This window comes from Myxine glutinosa, chromosome 6 (genome assembly GCF_964187855.1).
Source record: "Myxine glutinosa chromosome 6, kmMyxGlut1.1, whole genome shotgun sequence".
Taxonomy (NCBI): Eukaryota; Metazoa; Chordata; class Myxini; order Myxiniformes; family Myxinidae; genus Myxine; species Myxine glutinosa.
In genome coordinates, this window is record NC_136266.1 from 105,955,890 (window position 1) to 105,977,619 (window position 21,730).

Genomic DNA, 21,730 nt, shown 5'->3' on the forward strand with positions numbered 1-21,730 from the left:
ATTCCCAGCAGCCCTCAGTGCAGCCATCACAGTGTGCATCTCCCCTAGTCGCAGTACCCACTTGCCTTTGCAGTCATCTCTGGTCATCTCCAGCTGTTTGGCTCGCTCATACAGGGCCATGTCTAAGGTGATCACTGTCTTCCTATCGGGACCCATGACCATGCAGTTGATTTGCTGTGTCTGTTTCAAGACTGTTATCAGTGTTTGCCATTCATGGGCTGGTGCTGCTACCAATGGCAGGGCGTTGACCTCTGTCAGAGGCTTCGAAGAGGAGAGCAGTGAGTTGTAGGCTGTCCAAGTTGGGATATCGTGATGCTTGATCCTACTGCCAGGTGGTTGTTTTGGATCATGGACGAGTGACCCAACAGGGTCAGCATGCTGGGGTTCTGCAGCTTGCAGCTGGTCATCTGGTGGGATGATGTCGTCTTGTACGTCCTCAGCTTCAGCTGTTCGCATGATTGTGCGTGAAAGTAGCCACACTGTGTCCGTCGCAGAGTACGGCTTGGTGACATCTGGGTTTGACCGTGTCTTGAAGCTATACGTGGTACCTGTGGCAGATTGTTTGTTTGGTGCTTGGCAAGGAACAAAGTCTGGAGCAGTCAGAACCTTGAGTGAGCGGTGTCTGGCCTTTCGGTCATGTAGTGTCAGTGTTCTATGTTCATCTGTGGAGGGTGCATGTTCCCGTCGTTGGTAGAGTGCCCAGGCTGTAGCATGGAGTGTCCGCTTCCCATCAGGTGTGTCTTCATTGAAGTCACTGTTGTCCACTGCAAAGAAGACAAACGTCCCTATGCGCATGGTTCTTGGAAAGTATACACCCTGTTCTGTCGTAGACTCTATGACTGAGTTGGCCAGCTGTGTCTCCAACCGCAAGATCCGACTATAATCAACAGACAGACCGAACCCATGCAGGAAATCCAGAAGCTTCTTGTTTCTGGTGGACTGATGGACTACAATGGCAACGGCAAGCTGCTGTGGCCATTCTAAGCGATGGCGGAATGGTGCATCTGGCTCTTTGGGCTTGTACGTGACTTGGCGTTTTGACTTGTAGCCGTACATGATGTTCTGACTGATGGTTATAACATCTCGATGAATAGTGGCTGAGCGCATAGTCTCTGGCTCAATGCTCGTGGCTGGTCCTTCCAGTAGCCAGCGGAGGAAAGCATAGAGTACTTTGGGTACATGCTTTTCAGCATCATCAGTGTTCATTTCTCCTTCAAATTGCCATGGGTGCTTGTTCTGACAAGCAATGGCACTGCGGAGAACAGAGGCACTCTCAAACAGTTGTTCGATGTTTTTTTCATTTGTCTTCGTCATTGCATCTTCGACAGCTGCATCACGCACGGCAGTGGAGAATACACAGTCTGACTCGTTTCGACGTTTTGGTTTCATGAAGTGAACGTCATCAATGTGAGAGTTGATTTTCTCCTTCATGCCTTGGGTAGTAGGTGATGGGACATTGTGCACACCATTATTGTCAAGAATCCTGGAGTAAACCGACTTCAGGTCAGACATGTTGAGAATTTCACCAGCTTGGAGTAGAGAGCGAACAAGGCTGACAAACTCAATGTCTGCGGCTATTTTGATAACATTAGTTTCTTGCAGTATGTGTTCTTTGTCATCACTTGATGTCCCACTCTTGGGAGCACGTTGGACATTCTGCACCCAGCATGGGAGATGATACTTGACGTCGATCGCATGAGCATCATGTGCACTGATGGCAGCACTCAGCTGAACTTTCCACTTGTGGTTGCTGCCTTCTTCAACAGCTTTCTTCAGCTGTTTACCTGCGTTGAACGTGCATACAACATGTACACTTTCCTTAGTGACCTCTTGACAGAAGAAACAAAGGTCTCTGTTGAATGGAGTTGATGATGAACGTGTGAAGCGAAGAGTCTCGTCTTGCGTAGAACCTGAGGTACTTGCAGCGGCATGTTGCAGGTGCAGAAGAAGGACGTCCACACCTCTTATGAAGATGCTGGGTGTCGCCATGTTCGCAGGCTTTCTGGTGGCGAACTCTAGCACGCTCCAGGTGAGCAGTGTTGCATGTAGATCCATAACATGCCCGGTGCCACTTTGCTTTATTGTTCCTCAAGTCAGTGGCAGTGAAACAGCTTAATCGTTCGCTGATCTGTTTGAAGTCGGCATCACCATATCGTGCCCTCTCCTGGATGAACTGGAGAAACTTTGCATATGAGCCCAGTGCTGGCTCAGTCACTAGTGCACCTTGGGGATCCTGGCACTGAATGCAAAGTGTGAAATCAGTTTCTTTCTTGGTTTTCTTGCTTTTTGGCTCCATCATAGCTCAGGGTCACGAATCTGGAACATACAAATAACAAATAACAATTAAGATAGATGTGCATTAAGTTAGATTTTGGACACTGGTTCGGCTGTGCCATAAAAACCTATTTTTATCCCTTGTAGGTTATTAAAGAAGGTTTCATTCAATTCTCTATCCCCAAAAATGTACAACTGGACACCAGAATCGAAACTCTAGGTCATTTAGAAGCCAAGATAATGGAATTTTACGTTTTCGACATCCGCCATTTTGAAAATCCAAAATGGCCGCCATAAAGAACTTGAAACAATTGGAGACATATTTTTTCTAGAACTTATATCATCCCTAAAGACAGCCCAACCAGTGTCCAAAAATTAACAAGCAATTTCACCGGGCATTTCAATCTGCTACATTGGCCCCCCCACTAACCGCTGGAATGCTAATTTATAGGTAATCTAATATGTACATTTAATAATCTAACATATAGATATATAAGAATGCTAATATAAAGATTTATATGGTTGAAAAGGTAATAATCAATTTAATCGGAACCAAAATTTGTGTCTATTTCACTATAAAGACGCCAGTTTTTAAAAGCCCTCTTTCAGGGATTGAAGAAGAGGAAGCTGGACTGCGAGTTTAATGCAGCAGTTCCAATGGGAACATTTATTCTACAAGAGCAGGTGTGTCCCGGTGTGTACCTCGGTTTAGAATAGGTACACCGTATCCCTGCTCATCGTAAGAGGCGACTAAGGGTTGGCGTCAGGAAGGGCATCCGGCCATAAAAACTGCCTCAAACAGGGAACCATGATTGTCATGGGGCCCGCAAGGCTAACCCCCGCTCTAGCAGGGAAAATGGCCTCAAAACGATCATTCATATTCATTCATTCATTCAGCAGGAATCCTTTATAAGAACATGTAAGGAGCACACGAGATTACATGTAGTAATATTTCTCGAAGAAATAGTAATATGTATACCGAAGGAGCACACAAACAACCATAGCCACCACTGCAGCACCAACAATAACGGCACTCTGTTGCGCGCATACCTCTGCCAGGCTGAACAGTTTGTGTTTTATGTTCTGCATACGGAACTGAACCAAAATCGAATCGCTTGTTCTTGTCACCTACACAAGTTGTCCACTTGGTTTCATCCAAATCTGTCCATAACTGTTTGAGATGTCGTGTTGGCCCCATCTCTGTGGTGAAGAATCACTTGAAAAATTAAAAAAATTCTCACATCCGGATCTGGATCCAGATCTTCACCAAAATTGAATCAATTCCTCCATGTTACACACTCAAATGTGTCTATTAAATATCGTCCCAAATCTGTCCATGACGTTTTGAGATATCCTGCTCACAGACAGACCAACAGACAGGCTGGGATGAAAACATAACCTCCGTCAACCTTTGGTAACAACAACATGTTATAAAAAAAACATTTTTTGTGTGTTTCACTTCGTTTTACATTCTCATTGAGCTTCACAAGTAGATATGCAACATGTTTGTGTCGTACAACATACTGTCTTTTGAATAAACCCATCGGTGAAGCAACAGGTATGCACGGCTAGTGAGGATGAATGTCTTGTGACTTTAATGTCCACCTCTTATGAATTATTATTTTAAAGATCTTGAACTCTCCCTTCCCATTACCTACCTTTATTTTCCTTCACAGGATATCTCCACAACGAGTTTTGCTCTTCAACATAACTGGCCAGAGAGATGCACAGAGTCTCCTTTCTCTCCTACAGGTGTTGTGCAGCTTACCTGTGAATGTCTTGATTACAAACACAGCCGATTAATTTGCTGTAATTGAAGATGGGATCAACATTGATAAATGTAAAAATAGGGGCAATACACCTGACCCGCTCACCTGGTAGAATAAAGCAGTATACTACACCGACTAAAGGTATTTTAAACAGTATCACGGTATTTCCAAACAATTTCAATGGTGGCTAGGAGACAGGATGGTGTGTAGAATCATACTAACGTAATCATCAGACTTTCATCAACAAAAAATACCTATTTTGGGGTACAACCCCCTTCCTTTAGACCCCAATATATATATATTTTTCCCAAACTCCGTGAACAAATGGTACATCACGGTGATAAAGGTTGTGGTCAAATTTCATTGAAATTGCGTGTGTAGTTTTGGATAAGAGAGCAAATACCTACTTTGGGGGGTTCAAACTCCCGTAGACCTCCTTAGACCTCAATTATTTATTTTTAATGTCGCGAACAACCTTTGGTATATCACGGATGACGAACAGAACGTTGTGGTCAAGTTTCATCGGAATTGTATGTGTAGTTTCTGAGAAGAAAGCCAATGCCTATTTGTGTGGTGGTGGGGGGAGGGGGGGCAAGCACCCAACCCCCACCCCCTGGAAACCCCTTCAGGACCCGATTTTTTTTTTTTTTAATGCAGTGAAAAAACTTCGGTGCATTCCGGGTGATGAAGGTTGGGATCAAGTTTCATCGGGATTGATTGTGTTGTTTCAGAGAAGAAAGCAAATACCTATTTTGGGAGTTCAAACCTGGACCCACTTTGACCACTAGTCGACCCCTTTAAGCCCCAATTAATTAATTAATTAATTTTAATGTCGTGAACAAACTTGAGTTTCAACATACCAAATATAATTTTAGCCAAGTTTGGTCACAATCCCATCAGCAGTTTCAGAGAAGTTGCAAGTGTTTACTGTCTGACAGACTAATGGACGGACGATGCACCATCCCATAAGAAGTTTCAGGTGAGCTAAAAATCGAGAAATTTGAGCCAATCATAAGCCTTTAAATTTGGCATTTCTGCTTCTCCTCTTCTTCCCCTCCTCATCTCTTCCTCTCTTTTTTTCCTCCTTTCTTCCTTTTCCCACGTGTGCGTGAAGCAAAAAGGGGGTAAGCGATCGGTCAAGTACATACGTACGTGTCTGAATTTTGTCAAGAGCATACATGGAAAACCGTTTAACAGAGGAAATTGAAATTTACCATGTGTTACATGACCATTTGATCGTGATTCCGAAGACCTAAAAGACCAGAGGACCCTTAAAACCCTCTGTCTACATTTTGTCAAGAGTATACATTGGAAACTGTTCAACTGAGGAAATTTAAACTTTACCACAGGTCACATGACCATTTGATATAGCGAGTACTGCTTGGATTACGCCCGCCCCCTCAGAGCTTGCATGGTGAATTAAACAATGCCTAATGCCCAGAGACAGTTACTTCCTCACGTTAGAAATTAGAATCATTGTAATCACTTCAGCCTTTATTGTGCTCGGCTGGTGGGGAAAAAAAGAAAGAAAGAAAAAAAAAAAAAAAGCGAAGAAGTACAATTCCCAGTTTTAACGATCTCCCGATTTATAACTTACTTTAGCGATCTCTTCTGGCGTCTATCAGCCTTGGTAGTTATGAAAACACTCGAACGAGAATAAAAGCTACTTTGCAGAGGCGAAAAAAGCTACTTTATAAATAAAAGCTACTTGATACTTTGTTAGCGCTCTCCAAGAAACTAGGTAACTGAACACATCCCAGGTTCATTACATGTTGGCGAGGATAAACATCCATGCCATGACATCTTTCAGCCATATTGATGAATTCGTCGCTCTTTTGGAAAATTTTGACATGACACTTGCAACGACATTATTGTATGCAACGGTGTTGTTGTGCATTACTTAGTGATTAATTAGTCATTGAATCGGTATGTTGGAGTACAAATGATTTATTAAGGGAAAAGGGGGGATGGGGTGAGGAGGTGATGTGGGGTAAAGTTACTTTCTAGCCACCCTGTACTGGGTTTAAAACTTTTGTTTTATTTAAATTTAATTATATATTTAAATGCTGCAGAACACAAATTGCCTTGTTTGCACTTCCATTCACAAAGCTAAGATTGTGCTCGGAAACGTAAAGCAAGAGTTGAAATGTCCATTCCCATGTCCTTAATCTTTAGACTGCATGTGGTAGCTCTCTATTTAATTTGAGCAGTTTGTTTCACGTAAATTTATAAAGGTGTTAATTTATGACAATAAACAAATTTAACTGTTGTCCATCTATTAATTTGCAATTGGTCACTGGCTTTGACACCAATACAAATTTTTATTATGAACCCTAAAGCATCAAAAAGCTACATATATCGACCAAACAGCTTCAGGTGGAGCACCTCGCTGTCATTAGAGCATTTACATTGCATCGGATGCGGCAATAAATGCGAATTGTTGCTCCCAGCTTGCCAGCTTGATGACAGAAGACGCCATTTGCATTTTTGCCACCTTCATCCCTACCCAGTTTAGAATCCCATGCGGACGCGGGCAACTTGATAGTCACTGATAATTTGATGAATTTACTCTGAAGTATAAATATAATTGGAACAAGCGTTACGCCTAGGTCCCCCGTCGGTGAAGTGATGTGAGTTGACAAAGTGGAAGACGCCGGAAACATGGAAGAGTCGATAATTTTTGCGAGTGGGTTGGAGACACACCCACACACCAGATTAGAAGTTAATAGTTCGTTTATTTTTCATGATATTCCGCTCACAAGGTCCAGACATATATGGTGGCGGCCATCTTGGATTTTGACGTGGAGACCCAATTTTCAATAGCGTTCTTCCTTATGCCGAGATACACCCTCACACCAGATTAGAAGTTGGTACTTCACTTATTTTTCAAGATATTTCGCTCACAATGTTCAGACATGTATGGCGGTGGCCATCTTGGATTTTGACGTGGCGACCCAATTTTCAATAGCGTTCTTCCTTATGCCGAGATACACCCTCACACCAGATTAGAAGTTGGTACTTCACTTATTTTTCAAGATATTTCGCTCACAAGGTTCAGACATATATGGCGGTGGCCATCTTGGATTTTGACGTGGCGACCCAATTTTCAATGGCCTTCTTCCTTATGCCTAGATACACTCACACGCCAGATTAGAAGTTAGTAGTTCATTTCTTTTTGAAGATATTCCGCTCAAGGTTCAACGCACGCACACACACACGGACGCACACACGGACGGAGGGGAAAACCATAGTCCCCCCTTTCGCTCCGCGGTGCGACGGGGGACAATAACCCAAACTTTTGCACAGTACTATATGTACGAAAGCCCATTCAAGATCAAGTATATACTAATACACACCCAAAAATATTTAAACTAGAACAGCACTCGGTAGAGAGCATATCTTCACCAGGCTGAACAGTTTACGTTTTGTATCCCACTGATGGGCCAGATGTGGATCCGGACCATAACCAAAATTTAGTCGGCTTGTTCGTGTCACCCAACCAACTCATCCAACAAGTTTTGGCATCAGACGTCCACAACCTTTTGAAATATAATAGTCCGGCAGCTAAGCTAAATATAGCATAACAATTGTGCATTTTGTGAGGAAAGCACCAAATTTGGCACACTAGTAGACTATCATATTATGAAAAGATCGGGATATTGGGCCATCTCAGATTCAGAGATTTGATTTTTTGCAGGATTTGCAGATTTTGCAGATTTTGCAGATTTGCAAGCTGAGATTGCAACGCCAGGGACGGCCGACTCCTTCCTGCGAGCTGCCCACGTCACCCGCACAAGAAGAGCTCATCAAATCACTGCAGCGGCATTGCACGTCCTGCAACACCGTGCGTATGAACGCCACTGTATGACATATGCTGATGATGCAGAAGACCTGCCTGAGTTCGAAGACCGGTGTCACCAGAGAGGAGAAGACATTCCCAACTTTCAGTACTGGGCAACTGTGCTGGAACTAGAGATGTTGGTACTGGTCTACGTATGTTCTCTGGTAGGCTTCATTCACAATGTACCTTGATGCCCTGACGGAACTGGTCCCATGGTTCCATGCCTTAGACCACACACACTATGCCAGGTGGGTCCCTGTTCACCTGAGGGACATGGTTGCACTCCCGATGAAGCACCCAGATGTAGCCAGAGAATTCAGGGCTGGCAACTTCACTGTACAGAAGACGAAGAAGGCGTTCTCTTCGATCCCAATCGAATCGAAATCTTCCAAAAATCAAATCTCTGAATCTGAGATGGCCCAATATCCCGATCTTTTCATAATATGATCGTCTACTAGTGTGCCAAATTTGGTGCTTTCCTCACAAAATGCACAATTGTTATGCTAAGTTGCCCCACTATAATGTTACTATCCGAAACCCGTGGAACATCCACGGAAGGGAGGATGTGGTGTATGGATAGAGTGTACCATTATGGATGGCATAGGGGATTTGCTTGTCCGAGTAAGAGTTAGGAAGAAAGATAAGAATGAAGAGTGTGTATATGAACAACGTATTTATTGCAATCTACTTAAATGACAACGCTACGATATACTTTTGAAAAATGAATGGATTCGTAATAGGAATCGGCATAGCACCACTCTGGCCACACTGGCGCAGTGGTATGTGTCAATGGAAAGGAACAGCAGTAGAACCATAGACTTTAAAAAAATGAACGGATTAGTAAATCGACTGGAATTAGCCCCATACTGGCGCATTGGTAAGCGTCAATGTCAAGGCAGAGCAGTAGGAATATAATACAATGAACGCAGTATCAGAGGTTGAAATTATTTTAAAACTTCTGTATAAACAATGTTTGGGGTAATAGTCAAGCCTCTGACGACTCCTTGCGTACTCGTATTATCAACCTTGATATACACATCTTTGAACGACCGTGCTCTTGAACATGCCACATATAACTGGCCGTGGGAGAAGACAGGAGCAGGCAAATAGATACCCAGTTTACGGAATGTTTGGCCCTGGACTTTATTTATGGTCATTGAATATGCCAGGCGAACAGGAAACTGAGTTCGCTGTAGAACGAAGGGTAAACTGGCATCAGATGGGGCGAGTCTGATACGGGGTATAAGAGCTCGTTGTCCCTGGTGGGCACCTGTTAGTATTTCTGCATCAAGTACGTGGGGAATGAAGGTGGTGAAGGCGAAGTCTAGTGCCATTGCAAAGACCTTGACGAATATCGAGATTCCTGAGAAGCATTATAATAGCCCCTGGTTTGAGGCTTAGACGGTGGGGCGGCATCCCCGAAGGTGTTATGCTGTTGAGAAATTCAATTGGATAGCTCTGAGCCTCTTCATTGTCATCAGAAATGGCGCAGTCAGTGCTGTAGTAGACTGTCTTTGGACCAGGAATTCTGTCCAAGACCTCATCATTTAGCTTCAGAGTATGTTCGTTGGTGGGGCTCAGAATAACCGTTTGAGCAAGATTTGCTTCTGACACATCATCGAAAACAGTCTATTATTTTTCCCTTTACAATGTTAAATTGGGGGGGAAGTGCGATACATTCCGGGTGAGTGTCAGGGAAAGGCTTGTGAAGTTGACCATTGCCAAGTTCAATCAGCCACTTAGCGAAATATTTTTGGTCCTCGTTGGCTCGCATGTTTTTCCAGTTTTACAACAGTAAAATGGTGCCAAAGATGAGAACGTTTCAGACAGTTTTCGACAATGACTGCATGCGGCTTCCTCTGGACAACTGGAAATACCTGTCTGAAGTCACCACCAAGAAGAAATTTTTTTCCACCGAAGGGAACGTCTGTAGCAGTTATATCTCTCAGTGCTATATCGATGGCATTGAGAGCATGTAAGGGGACCATTGATGTTTCATCAACAATAAACATGGTGACTGATCGAAGCAATTCAGCATGGGCAGAGTTTGGTGCTATATTGCAGGTAGACGTATCAATGATAGGGACTGGAAGCTTGAACAGATTGTGAACAGTCCGACCACCGTTGAGCAGTGTGGCGGCAATGCCTGTCCATGCACTTGAAGCAACTCTGAGACTCTGACCACGGAGAAATGAAATCAACGTATTGTAAAGCATAGTTTTGCCACTACCGCCAGGACCATCGAGAAAATAACAGCGAGGTCGTGGCGGTGATTTACTCTGAACCTCCACCACTGCAGCACACACAGCATCGAATAGCACCTTCTGTTCAGTGTTCAGAAGGGGTATCTGAGCTTTTGCCATTTCAGCGTGTGGAAAGGAACCAGATTCGGAGTCTAATTCAGCTTCGTCTGGGAGATTCGGAAAACCTAAAGCAGCACAAGTAAGACCAGCATCGAGTAATATTGCTTGAACGTGTTGCAGACCATGCAATTCAGCCACTTGTAAATCACTGGAACGACGAAAGTCCTCAATGAGCGATTCTCTGTGCTTTAGCCAAAGTGTCACTGGATCTTGTGGCTGACAATGGATGCATATTGTGGCAAAGAGGGACCTCAATTCACAAGGCATTCGGAATGAAGAAGCCTGTGTTAGTGCACTGTCCCATTCATCATTGTCTGACAAAAGGTGACGCATAAGACAGGCATCCTTGAATGAAGATGCCATGACGCCACCAACAGTTTTAATGTCATCGAAACAGGTAGCCCCAGGTACATGTAAAAGCAGTAGACGAAAACAGTATCGCTCCATGTCTTTGGGACCGACAGTGTACATGCGAGCTATGACATTTCCTCCGCCACGCTTCCGAGCCTGCCACGTTTTGTCAGATGTGAAGACATAATGGTTGGGAATTTCAGTGTAAATCCACTGCCACGCACTTTCATCATGCGAATTGAGTAGAAACCACGCAGTTAGCATGGTACGAGTATCGCTGGCTCTTTGTGCTGCCTCTTGCTCATGCCCTTGCTCAAAATATACTGGTTGTTGACGGGGAAGATGAACAGGCAATCGAATAACGGAGTGTGACTGCTGATGCATATGGAACTCGGAAAGTTGCCAGAAGGCCTCTGGAGCACTAACATACCTCGCATCGAGGTAGGTCGATATTTCGTAATGAGTGAGTTCGTTAGTCTGTCTAACTTCAACATTAGCACAATCATGCCCCTTGTATATGTATTTGAACAAATACTTGATGCTTTTGACTGACATGCATGCTTCAATATTGATATGTGCATTGTATTTCTTGGAAAGCCATGGGTTATATGGAACAACCCATCTGTTATCTACCTGCACATTACGAATCTTGATTGTGCGTCCATTATCCCGGCGTCTGTAGTGGGGATAACCATCAGCAGTAATCATGGTTTGTTGCCGAAATTGTTTTGGATAGTCTTTGGTGCAAACCCCACTGTCCATGCAGACTGATCGGGGATTGAGTATCCCACATGGTCCGTGAATCATGGTTGATTTGACAACCTCATAAAGCTGGGCTTGTATGGCTGGATCTGGAATTTCTGCACATATAAGTGAGTCAATGGTCCTCTGAATGCCGCAACTTACTTTCTGCATCAAGTACAATGAGTAAATGACAGTGCGGTAAGCCTCCTTTTTGATATTCGATAACATGGACAGTAGCGACTGGTTTACCCAATAATAATAATAATAATAATGCATTTATTTTATATAGCGCTTTTCAGGAAGCCCAAAGACGCTTTGACAGAGTGCAAAACATAACGCATAGCAAAACATAAAGACAATTGCAAAAAAGAAGAATCAATAGGGAAATATTCAAAGCACAAAGGAGGGAGAAGGAGAGGAGATAGTCAGGGGTTAGATGCTGTGGGTTAAATGTTGAATGCAGTGTTGAACAGGTGGGTCTTGAGTGATGTTTTGAATGTGGTGAGTGAGGAGGAGTCTCTGATGGTGTGAGGTAGCGAGTTCCAGAGGGTGGGAGCAGCGATGGAGAAGGCCCTGTCCCCCCAGGATCTAAATTTGGTCCGGATGGGGGGGGGTCAGGAGGTTGGTACCAGCAGAGCGGAGGTTGCGGGTGGGAGTGTGTCTGGAGAGGAGGTCAGCCAGGTAGGATGGGGCCAGGTTATGGAGGGCTTTGTAGGTCAAGAGGAGGATTTTGTACTGGATTCTCTGGGAGATGGGGAGCCAGTGAAGCTTGTAAAGGACGGGGGTGATGTGGTCACGGGTCCGGGAATGGGTGAGTAGACGGGCAGCGGAGTTCTGAATGTATTGGAGTTTATTGGTGATTGTTGAGGGTGAACCATAAAGGAGGCTATTGCAGTAGTCCAGACGGGAAGTGATGAAGGCGTGGATGAGGGTTTCTGCAGCCACAGAGGAGAGGGATGGACGGAGACGGGCGATGTTTTTCAGGTGGAAGAAGGCTGTCTTTGTGATCTGTTTAGTGTATTTGTCGAAGGAGAGGGTTTGGTCAAAGATGATGCCAAGATTCCGGATGTGAGGGGAGGTGGACACTGGGAAACCGTCGATGTTGAGGGCAAAGTTATGGGTGGACTTGGTGAGCGTTTTTGGGCCAATGATGATTATTTCAGATTTATCACAGTTAAGTTTGAGGAAGTTGATTTGAAGCCAGGATTTTATTTCAGTGATGCAGTTTGTCAGGATAGAGTGGGTGGCGGTGGAGATGGACTTGGTGGAGATGAAAAGCTGGATGTCATCGGCGAAGCAGTGGAATTGGAGACCATGACGGCGGATTAAGTGACCGAGGGGGGACAGGTAAAGGATAAAGAGGAGGGGGCCAAGAACTGAACCTTGGGGGACACCTTGGGGGAGGGGAGCAGTGGGGGATTTGCAGTTATTGATGGAGATGAACTGACGTCTGTCAGAGAGGTATGATTTAATCCAAGAGAGGGCAGTGCCGGTAATGTTAAAGGTGGTTTCAAGTCGGGTGAGGAGGATGGTGTGATCGATGGTGTCAAAGGCAGCGCTGAGGTCGAGGAGGATGAGAATGTTGAGGTTGCCAGCATCAGAGGAGAGGAGAAGGTCGTTGGTGATTTTGAGGAGAGCAGTTTCAGTACTGTGGTTGGACCGGAATCCGGATTGGAATGTTTCATACAGGTTATTGGCAGAGAGGTGATGCTTGAGTTGAGTGGCTACAGCGCGTTCCAAAACCTTTGACAGAAAGGGTAGGTTGGAGATGGGTCTGAAGTTATTTAGGGTGTCAGGGTTTAGTCCAGGTTTTTTCAGAATGGGGGTAACAGCAGCAATTTTGAGGGATGGTGGGACGATGCCTGTAGACAGGGAGGAGTTTATTGTTGCAATGATAAGTGGAGAAAGAGCAGGAAGGGAGGCCTTGACAAAGCTGGAGGGGATGGGGTCAAGAGTGCAGGTGGCAGTTTTCATTCCGATGAGGAGTTCAGAGAGGTCAGTAGGGGAGACTGGGGAGAATTGAGACAGGGGATGGCAGGATAAGGGGGGGCAGGTGGTTTGAGGGGGAGCGGGTGCGGCGGTGGTCAAGCTGTTGTAGATGTTTTCAATTTTGCGTTGGAAGAATGAAAGGAAGGAGATGCAGTTGTCTATTGTGAATGACTGGGTGGTGGTGTTCAGGGGGCTGAGGAGTTTGTTTATTGTAGAGAAGAGTGCTTTTGGGTTTCCGGAGCCAGAGTGGATAATTTGAGAGTAGTAGGCGGAGCGGGCGCGGGAGAGGGCATCTTTATAGTGTTGTATGTGGTCCTTGTAGGCCTGGGAGTGAACTGTGAGACCTGTTTTATTGCGGAGTCTTTCAAGTTGGCGAGCACGAGTTTTCATTAGGCGGAGCTCAGGGGTAAACCAGGGAGCAGAATGGGTGAAAGAAACTGTTTTGGTTTTTATAGGCGCAATTTGGTCAAGGCAGGAAGAGAGAGTGTGGTTGTAGTAGTCAGTGAGGTCAGAAGGGGTGTGGAGGTCAACGAAGGGAGAAGTGGACATTTTTTCAGAGAGGGTCGATGAGAATGAGGCAGGTGAAAAAGCGTTTAGCTTACGGAAGTTGATAGTGCGATAATGCCTTGGTGCTGGGGTGGGGATGTTGATGGTCAGAGTGATGGCTAGGTGGTCAGAGAGAGTGAGGTCGGAGCCAGAGAGATGGTGCAAAATTAGTCCAGTAGAGCAGACAAGGTCCAAAATGTGACCACGGTTATGGGTAGGAAAGTTGACATGTTGAGTGAGGTTAAAGCAGGTGAGTAAATCAGTGAAGTCAGTGGTTAGCGTGGAGTCAGTGGAGTCCATGTGGATATTGAAATCACCAAGGAGGAGGATTGAGGGGGAGAGGGAACATAGCTGGGTCAGAAAGTAGGAGAAGTCAGACAGGAATGATGGGTGTGGTTTGGGAGGGCGGTAGACAACAGCCATGACTGACTGTGTGTGACCAGAGAGTTTAAAAGCCAGGTGTTCAAATGATGGAGCAGATGAGATGGAGATGAGGTTGGTCTTGATGTCTTGTCGGTGAATAACGGCAATTCCACCACCTCGGCCCTCCGAGCGTGGTTTATTGATGTAAGAATATCCATTGGGTGTGGTGAGGTTGAGCGTGTAGTAGTCCAGTGGTTGTTGCCAGGTCTCAGTGAGACAGAGAAAGTCCAGTTTATTTTCCAGGATGTAGTCGTTCAGGATGAGGCATTTGTTGTTGAGGGACCGGGTATTGAACAGGGTGAGCTTGATGTTGTTTTGTACGGCGGGTATGAATCCAGGTGATTTGGCCAGGGTTCGCAGACAGGAGGTGCGATTTTGTGCGTTGTTGTGACCAGGTGTGTTGGGACGATGAGTGGGAGTGCGCTGAGCCGACCAGAGGATGGGGATGGAGTGACCTGATTGTAAATAAACAAACTTACGACCGGAGCCACGGTGAATGTACCTGGGTCGACGCAGGAGTCCATTCGATCTGATTGCAGAGATGCATGATGGGGTGGAGCGGGTTTTAAGCAGGAGAAGCCTTGCGGCAGAGTACCGCAGAGCCATGCCAGCAGGAGCGAAGGCAAAGCGAGCACGCGGCCAAGGGTGAGGAGGCGAAACAATCGACACAACCAACGGGAGTGGGCCCGAGGAAACAGCGATGGAGCCGAGCAGGTGAAGCCCGGAGCATGACGTACTTTTATGTCAGCAAGAAGTGCATCCAGGTGACGTTTGAAAACTCGAGCAACCAAATCGGGTCGATTCTCTACTCTCTGACCATGACCCAAGTTTTCGGTTATTTCCTTGCATTTCGAATTGCAAGTAAAAGTAAGAAAAAGGTCAGGCTTGCCATACTTGGAGATGATAGCCATTGCGTCTTGGTATTTCTGTGCCATGGCCCGAGGACTACCTTGGAATGTTGAAGGCAATATGACAATTTTACCAGGAGACAATGCTGACAATTCGGCTTGTCGACCAACGTGATCCATCAATCCCTGATAAAGGTCTATGCGTAGAGACGATTGATTACGACTGGTGAAGTCTAGGCGGGATGCTTCAGTTTTGACATAACAGTCAACCAAGTACTGTTGAAAAAGTTTCCCACCAGAGTGGATGGGACTGAAGCCACGTCGAACTGCACATCGGTATGCATAGAACTGTAGCATGGTTACCCTGTACCGCTTTGCAGTTTGGCGCTGAGAGCAATGTTTCATATCTAGTGACCAGCCAAGGTCTCCTCGCGGAAATAAAAGAGGATACACCATGGGGTCCATATTAGAAGACATGTAAGAAATATTGCGAGGAGCATCACCACGTGGGTACACAACAATGTCTCTGTTGGGAGGTGGAGCACCATTGTCACCGACGAAAATAACAGCCACTTCGTCATGACGGGGCTCGTTGTAGCGGCGCTGGTCACCACCCAGCTTCATGTACATGGTGACGCTTGTTGGAGGAGCACCACGTTCAGCGGCCTCTCTTGCTTGCGCCTGTTCAACTTGATGCATATTCTTATAAGCAGCAATGTAAGGGTTAAGCTGTGTAAGACAATTATTGTTTATGAGACTCATAACATCACGTCAACAATTTTGATTGTGCTGATTTTTCATTCTCTTTTCAATAGCTAGATGTCCTTCTAGAATATACAATTGGCTGTAAACGGGTTCTGCACCTGGTTCAGGGTGAAGGGAACCGGTTTAGTGATAAATCTGACCATGGATACGAAAACAATATGGGCCTAGACCTGGTGGCGTAGCCAATTGGGCACCGAGCGACGCCAGAGCAAAAGCGCTATTATACTGTCGAATATGTTCTAAAACGTTTTTGCTTCTGTCATCAGTACCCAGAAATAAATTTTTCAATACAGATGGATACGGATGTAGTGGTGGAAGTTCAACTTTACCATTGTGGCAGCAGTTTAATGCTTCCTTCGGGAAACGAAGAGCTGCACAGTACTCACAAACATTGTCCATTGTTCCAGAAAAGAATTGTTCTACCTGAGGAAACATTTGACGGCCGAGGAATCGACTGTTTGAGCGGTGTGGTTGATCCATGGCAGTAGACGCTTCATTGCCATGTTCAGGGGCTTTTGGCATGGAGTGGTGTGGTTGATCCATGGCAGTAGAGGCTTCATTGCAGTGTTCAGGGGCTTTGGCAGTGGAGTGGTGTGGTTGATCCATGGCAATAGAGGCTTCATTGCAGTGTTCCAGGGGCTTTGGCAGTGGAGTGGTGTGGTTGATCCATGGCAGTAGAGGCTTCATTGCCATGTTCAGGGGCTTTGGCAGTGGAGTGGTGTGGTTGATCCATGGCAGTAGAGTCTTCATTGCAGTGTTCAGGGGCTTTGGCAGTGGAGTGGTGTGGTTGGTCCATGGCAGTAGAGGCTTCATTGCAGTGTTCAGGGGCTTTGGCAGTGGAGTGGTGTGGTTGATCCATGGCAGTAGAGGCTTCATTGCCATGTTCAGGGGCTTTGGCAGTGGAGTGGTGTGGTTGATCCATGGCAGTAGAGTCTTCATTGCAGTGTTCAGGGGCTTTGGCAGTGGAGTGGTGTGGTTGATCCATGGCAGTAGAGGCTTCATTGCCATGTTCAGGGGCTTTGGCAGTGGAGTGGTGTGGTTGATCCATGGCAGTAGAGGCTACATTGCAGTGTTCAGGGGCTTTGGCAGTGGAGTGGTGTGGTTGATCCATGGCAGTAGAGGCTTCATTGCAGTGTTCAGGGGCTTTGGCAGTGGAGTGGTGTGGTTGATCCATGGCAGTAGAGGCTTCATTGCCATGTTCAGGGGCTTTGGCAGTGGAGTGGTGTGGTTGATCCATGGCAGTAGAGTCTTCATTGCAGTGTTCAGGGGCTTTGGCAGTGGAGTGGTGTGGTTGATCCATGGCAGTAGAGGCTTCATTGCAGTGTTCAGGGGCTTTGGCAGTGCAGCGTTCAGACTGCCTTTGATGCTTGGTCCTGAGGTTCCTTCCCCTGCCTTCTAGCTGTCTCTTTCGCCGGCATTTGAAAAGTATTTTTTACGAGACTCTATATAGCGTGGGTTGGATTTGTGTGAACAAAATCAAGAAAAAGGCAACACTTTGTAGAATCCAACTTACACTTTGTATAAAGTGTCACCTCCTGACTTTGTATTTTATATTGTTAGAGACAAAACAAACACTAAATAACACAGCCACATACCAAAAACGTGTATTTTCAATTTTCACTTGTGCAAAAATGCTACTCACAATTACATCGCCTGTGCGTCGGCCTGTGATTGAGCCAGAGAGTTGGCCTGTGAGTCAACTTCCTTTCCAATGTCTGCAAGAATTGAAATACTGATTGTGAATGTGTAAAATTATATGAAAGAAGAACATGCATATCAATAGACGATGCCATTGAAAAGGAGAGCAGCTGTCAATAGAAAAGGATGTCTGACTTATCAATTTGACATTATTGCACAGGAAATGACAAACAAAGAAACAGTTAATTTCCATCGGGTAATATTACGATGAGAGATCAGCCGATACCTTTATTATGTCCATCAGCATCCATGGCACTTAGAAAAAAAAAACGTGGCATCAGCCAGCCGCAGCCAACTATCACGTACCGTCTCGAAGTCAATGCCATCCTTTTATCTCTTCGTATACAACTCACTGATTTCTACCTTATCGTGAACAGGGTAAAGCCTACTTTGATAATCATGAACGGTGGCAGATGCAGGAGTTGGTGAAACAAAGGGGGGGGGAGGGGGGAGGGGGCTGATCATGACCTACCCGACGCCACATGGCCTACGCCATTTGTTGAGATCATGGCCACAACGGAAACACAACTGGATAGGTAGGGCCTAGGCCTACGCCTACGTTTCGTCACTCGGCGAAGTACACTTTGTTTTAAGCTTTCAGAAGCTGAAGCCTTGTTATTTATTGCTTTATATGATACTGATGGGCTGCTGATCGGTTTCACTTCGTCGTAATCACCAGTATCTGGAATAAATTATGGTAAACCCACCTGATGAGGTTAGCGCACACCGCGATCGATGACACCGGCACAAATGGCGGCATGCATGCTCTGGATTGTCCACTCAGTGGACGGCTTGCTGTCGCCTTCGACTGTCCAATCAGCGGACGGCTTGCTGCGCCTTCACCCAGCAGACGCCAATACGATGGCGTCGTAAGATGGCGTCATATCGGCCGTTAATCGGATGCTTTTGGGCCCCAACGTCGGCTAATTCAGATTTTTCGAGTATGGCTGTACGTGATAAACAAAGAGTGCGGTTCGTAGATCATGAATCCATTAGTGCCGTGGGCATCGGGTCACTGGGTGCAGCGTAAAAGGGATAACAAAGTCGAGTCCTTACGGTATTATTATACAGATACGTATATCGTTTTGGCCCTTTCAATGGTGAAGAATCACTTATGATTTTAATAAATACTCGTATCCGGATCCGTAATTGGATCTTCACCAAAATCGAATCGATTCTTCCTTGTCACACACCCAACCTATCGACCATCTCGGATCCGCATCCGGATCTTCACCAAAATCTAATCATTTTATCCTTGTCACATATACAAACTCTCTACCAAATTTCATCCAAATCTGTCCACAACCTTTTGAGATATCCTGTTTGGAAACAGACAGACAGATAGACAGAGGTGAAACCATAACCTCCATCCACCTTCGGTGGCAGAGGTAATTATTTAAAAATATATATATTTTGGGAGGGAGCAGGTATGCAGGTTGAGACCTGTTATGCAGGTTGTTATGCACAAACTGTTATGCAGGTTGAGACATATAAATTGAGAATTGCCGAATGAAATTTCCCAAAGTATTCGCAATACTTTGTACAAAACCCGAACCCTAATCCCTCCCCCTTTCACATCTGAGTCTGTTTTAGATAAACTGATTAATAATTTCCTCAAAAAGGTTTCATGTGATGTACTGAAGTCTTATTTTCCTCTCTTTCAGGCATACACGTTTGATTTTGCCATCTTTTGTCCCAATATCTCGTCCCAAAATCAGAGTCAAGGTACCTATTCCAACTTTTACCAAACCTTCACTTGATTAATGGGTGCTTTTGTTTTTCCGTAATTTGCCTCATTACACTCACACGGATCATTACATGTCATACGATGTTGCTTTGTATGGTGTACATGTCATACGATGTTGCTTTGTATGGTGTACATGTCATACGATGTTGCTTTGTATGGTGTACATGTCATACGATGTTGCTTTGTATGGTGTACATGTCATACGATGTTGCTTTGTATGGTGTACATGTCATACGATGTTGCTTTGTATGGTGTACATGTCATACGATGTTGCTTTGTATGGTGTACATGTTATACGATGTTGCTTTGTATGGTGTACATGTCATCCGATGTTGCTTTGTATGGTGTACATGTCATACGATGTTGCTTTGTATGGTGTACATGTCATACGATGTTGCTTTGTATGGTGTACATGTCATACGATGTTGCTTTGTATGGTGTACATGTCATACGATGTTGCTTTGTATGGTGTACATGTCATACGATGTTGCTTTGTATGGTGTACATGTCATACGATGTTGCTTTGTATGGTGTACATGTCATACGATGTTGCTTTGTATGGTGTACATGTCATACGATGTTGCTTTGTATGGTGTACATGTCATACGATGTTGCTTTGTATGGTGTACATGTTATACGATGTTGCTTTGTATGGTGTTTGAGTAATTGTACGATTTATTTCTCCACAGATCAGAAAAACCTTAAGGTTACACCTTCTGCCATGATCAAAGCATCCTGGGAATACAAGGGAATGTGGGATAGGCTGGAAAAAGAGAGTCCTTCCCTCTACTCTCGTCTTCACAAGCCATCCTCTGTTCCTGCTCCGTCATTGGTTTTTCCCAACATTTCTGATTCACTCGATTGGTTGAAGATGTGGACTCGTGTGATGCAACGTGATGGACAAGACAGAAAAAGAGAAGAAAATGGTGCCATAAAGGGAGGATATTTGGAGGACATTGAGGAAATGAGGAATGGAAGGAAGAAAGCAGAAATCCATGACGGAATCAATCGGTGCTTTGACGAGGGATTCGTGGGATTGAGGCGGAAGGAGACGGCCCATAGAGGAGAAGGAAAACAAGAGACGATGGAAGAGGATGAGCAGGAGCGGGAAGTGCTCGTGTTAGTTACTGGAAGTCTCCATCTTGTGGGTTGCACCTTGAAGGTTTTGCTTTCCAATGTTGATTAATCATCCGTCTGCTTCCATGTTTCTCTCCATTCTGCCTTTACACCTCCGACTCTTTCACAAGATATACCAGCATCACCACCGATCGGTTGCTGCTTTTTATCGCCTGGAATTTCATTCATTACAAGGAACTTTTTTTAAATCACGTGAGCCTTTTAGATGAATTTGAATGATCTTTTTTACTTAAAACGGATTTTTCTCTCGGCCTCTGTCTTCATTTTTTCTCCATTCCAATCCTTAATTTTCCGCTCATTTTGTCCTACTTTTTGGCTTGTACAAACTTGAATTCATCAATACTGAGCTTCCTTGAACGCCTTTACCAGATTGTCCTTCAATCGTGTCATTGTGCCATGCGTGACTGATCATCACCATTGCTTGGTGGTTAAATGTGAAACTGCTCTTTTAACCATTGAATTCATTGAAAATTCATCAGCTTGGAATGTTTACAGACATTTTCGTCCTTCCTGCTGTGTGCAGGTATCTACAAACTGCATCGGTATTTTGGGGACTGTAACTGTTGCCAAATAAATGTATCATACTAAAATTCTGTCTCTGTCTTGAAAACGGCTTGGCAGATCTCCACCCAATTTTCCATGCATGCTCATGATGCCACCTGTCCCCACCCATCCACCCTTTCCTCCCCTTCCGAGGACGGTGAGGCAAGTGGTGAATTTACCCCTGTGCACGCAGTTCGCCGATCCCTGCCGGAGAGATGGGGTATTACTAGCCACGACGAGACAATAAGTTTGCCCCATGTCCCTCGTCCCCTCAGGTGTTTCGTTTTTGAAAGCTGTTAACCGAGTTTGTGATTTATTCACTTTTTTGCGGATATCACGTCAACAGCCGCTGTCTGTGTCGATGCTTCGATCTACCATCCCCATTTTTACGAGGGCCCTGCCCACCAACCAGAAATCCTAATTATCCTTTTGGGGTAATTATTATTTACACTGTATACACTCCCAAGTAATCTTTATTTGAGGTTTCTGATTAACTCTGTTTGATGCCAAGTTTTCTTGAGTTTTCATGTCGGTGTATGCAATGTTTTTGGTAGACTTTGTATTGGAGCCATGGCAGTTGGTTTTATTTATTTGTTAACAATAATTGCTTCCCATTAGTCATATTAAAATGTTGGTACTGGACAACCTTTCCATGAAACCTTCTTGCTCTCCTAGCAAGCCTTTCACCACCT

General features: G+C 45.0%; 1 protein-coding gene across 2 annotated transcripts in view; it reads left to right on the plus strand.

The window, feature by feature from the left end:
• LOC137430148 (folylpolyglutamate synthase, mitochondrial-like) overlaps positions 1-21,085 on the plus strand; it is a 62,933-nt gene extending 41,848 nt beyond the window's left edge. For both annotated transcript variants that reach the window (XM_078780331.1, XM_078780332.1), the window contains 3 exons: positions 3,951-4,026; positions 19,276-19,336; positions 20,048-21,085. In XM_078780331.1, coding sequence (XP_078636457.1) covers positions 3,951-4,026; positions 19,276-19,336; positions 20,048-20,544 — 634 coding nt within the window. In that variant the 3' untranslated portion in view covers positions 20,545-21,085. The remainder of the gene's footprint in view (positions 1-3,950; positions 4,027-19,275; positions 19,337-20,047) is intronic.
• Positions 21,086-21,730: the final 645 nt, after the last annotated feature.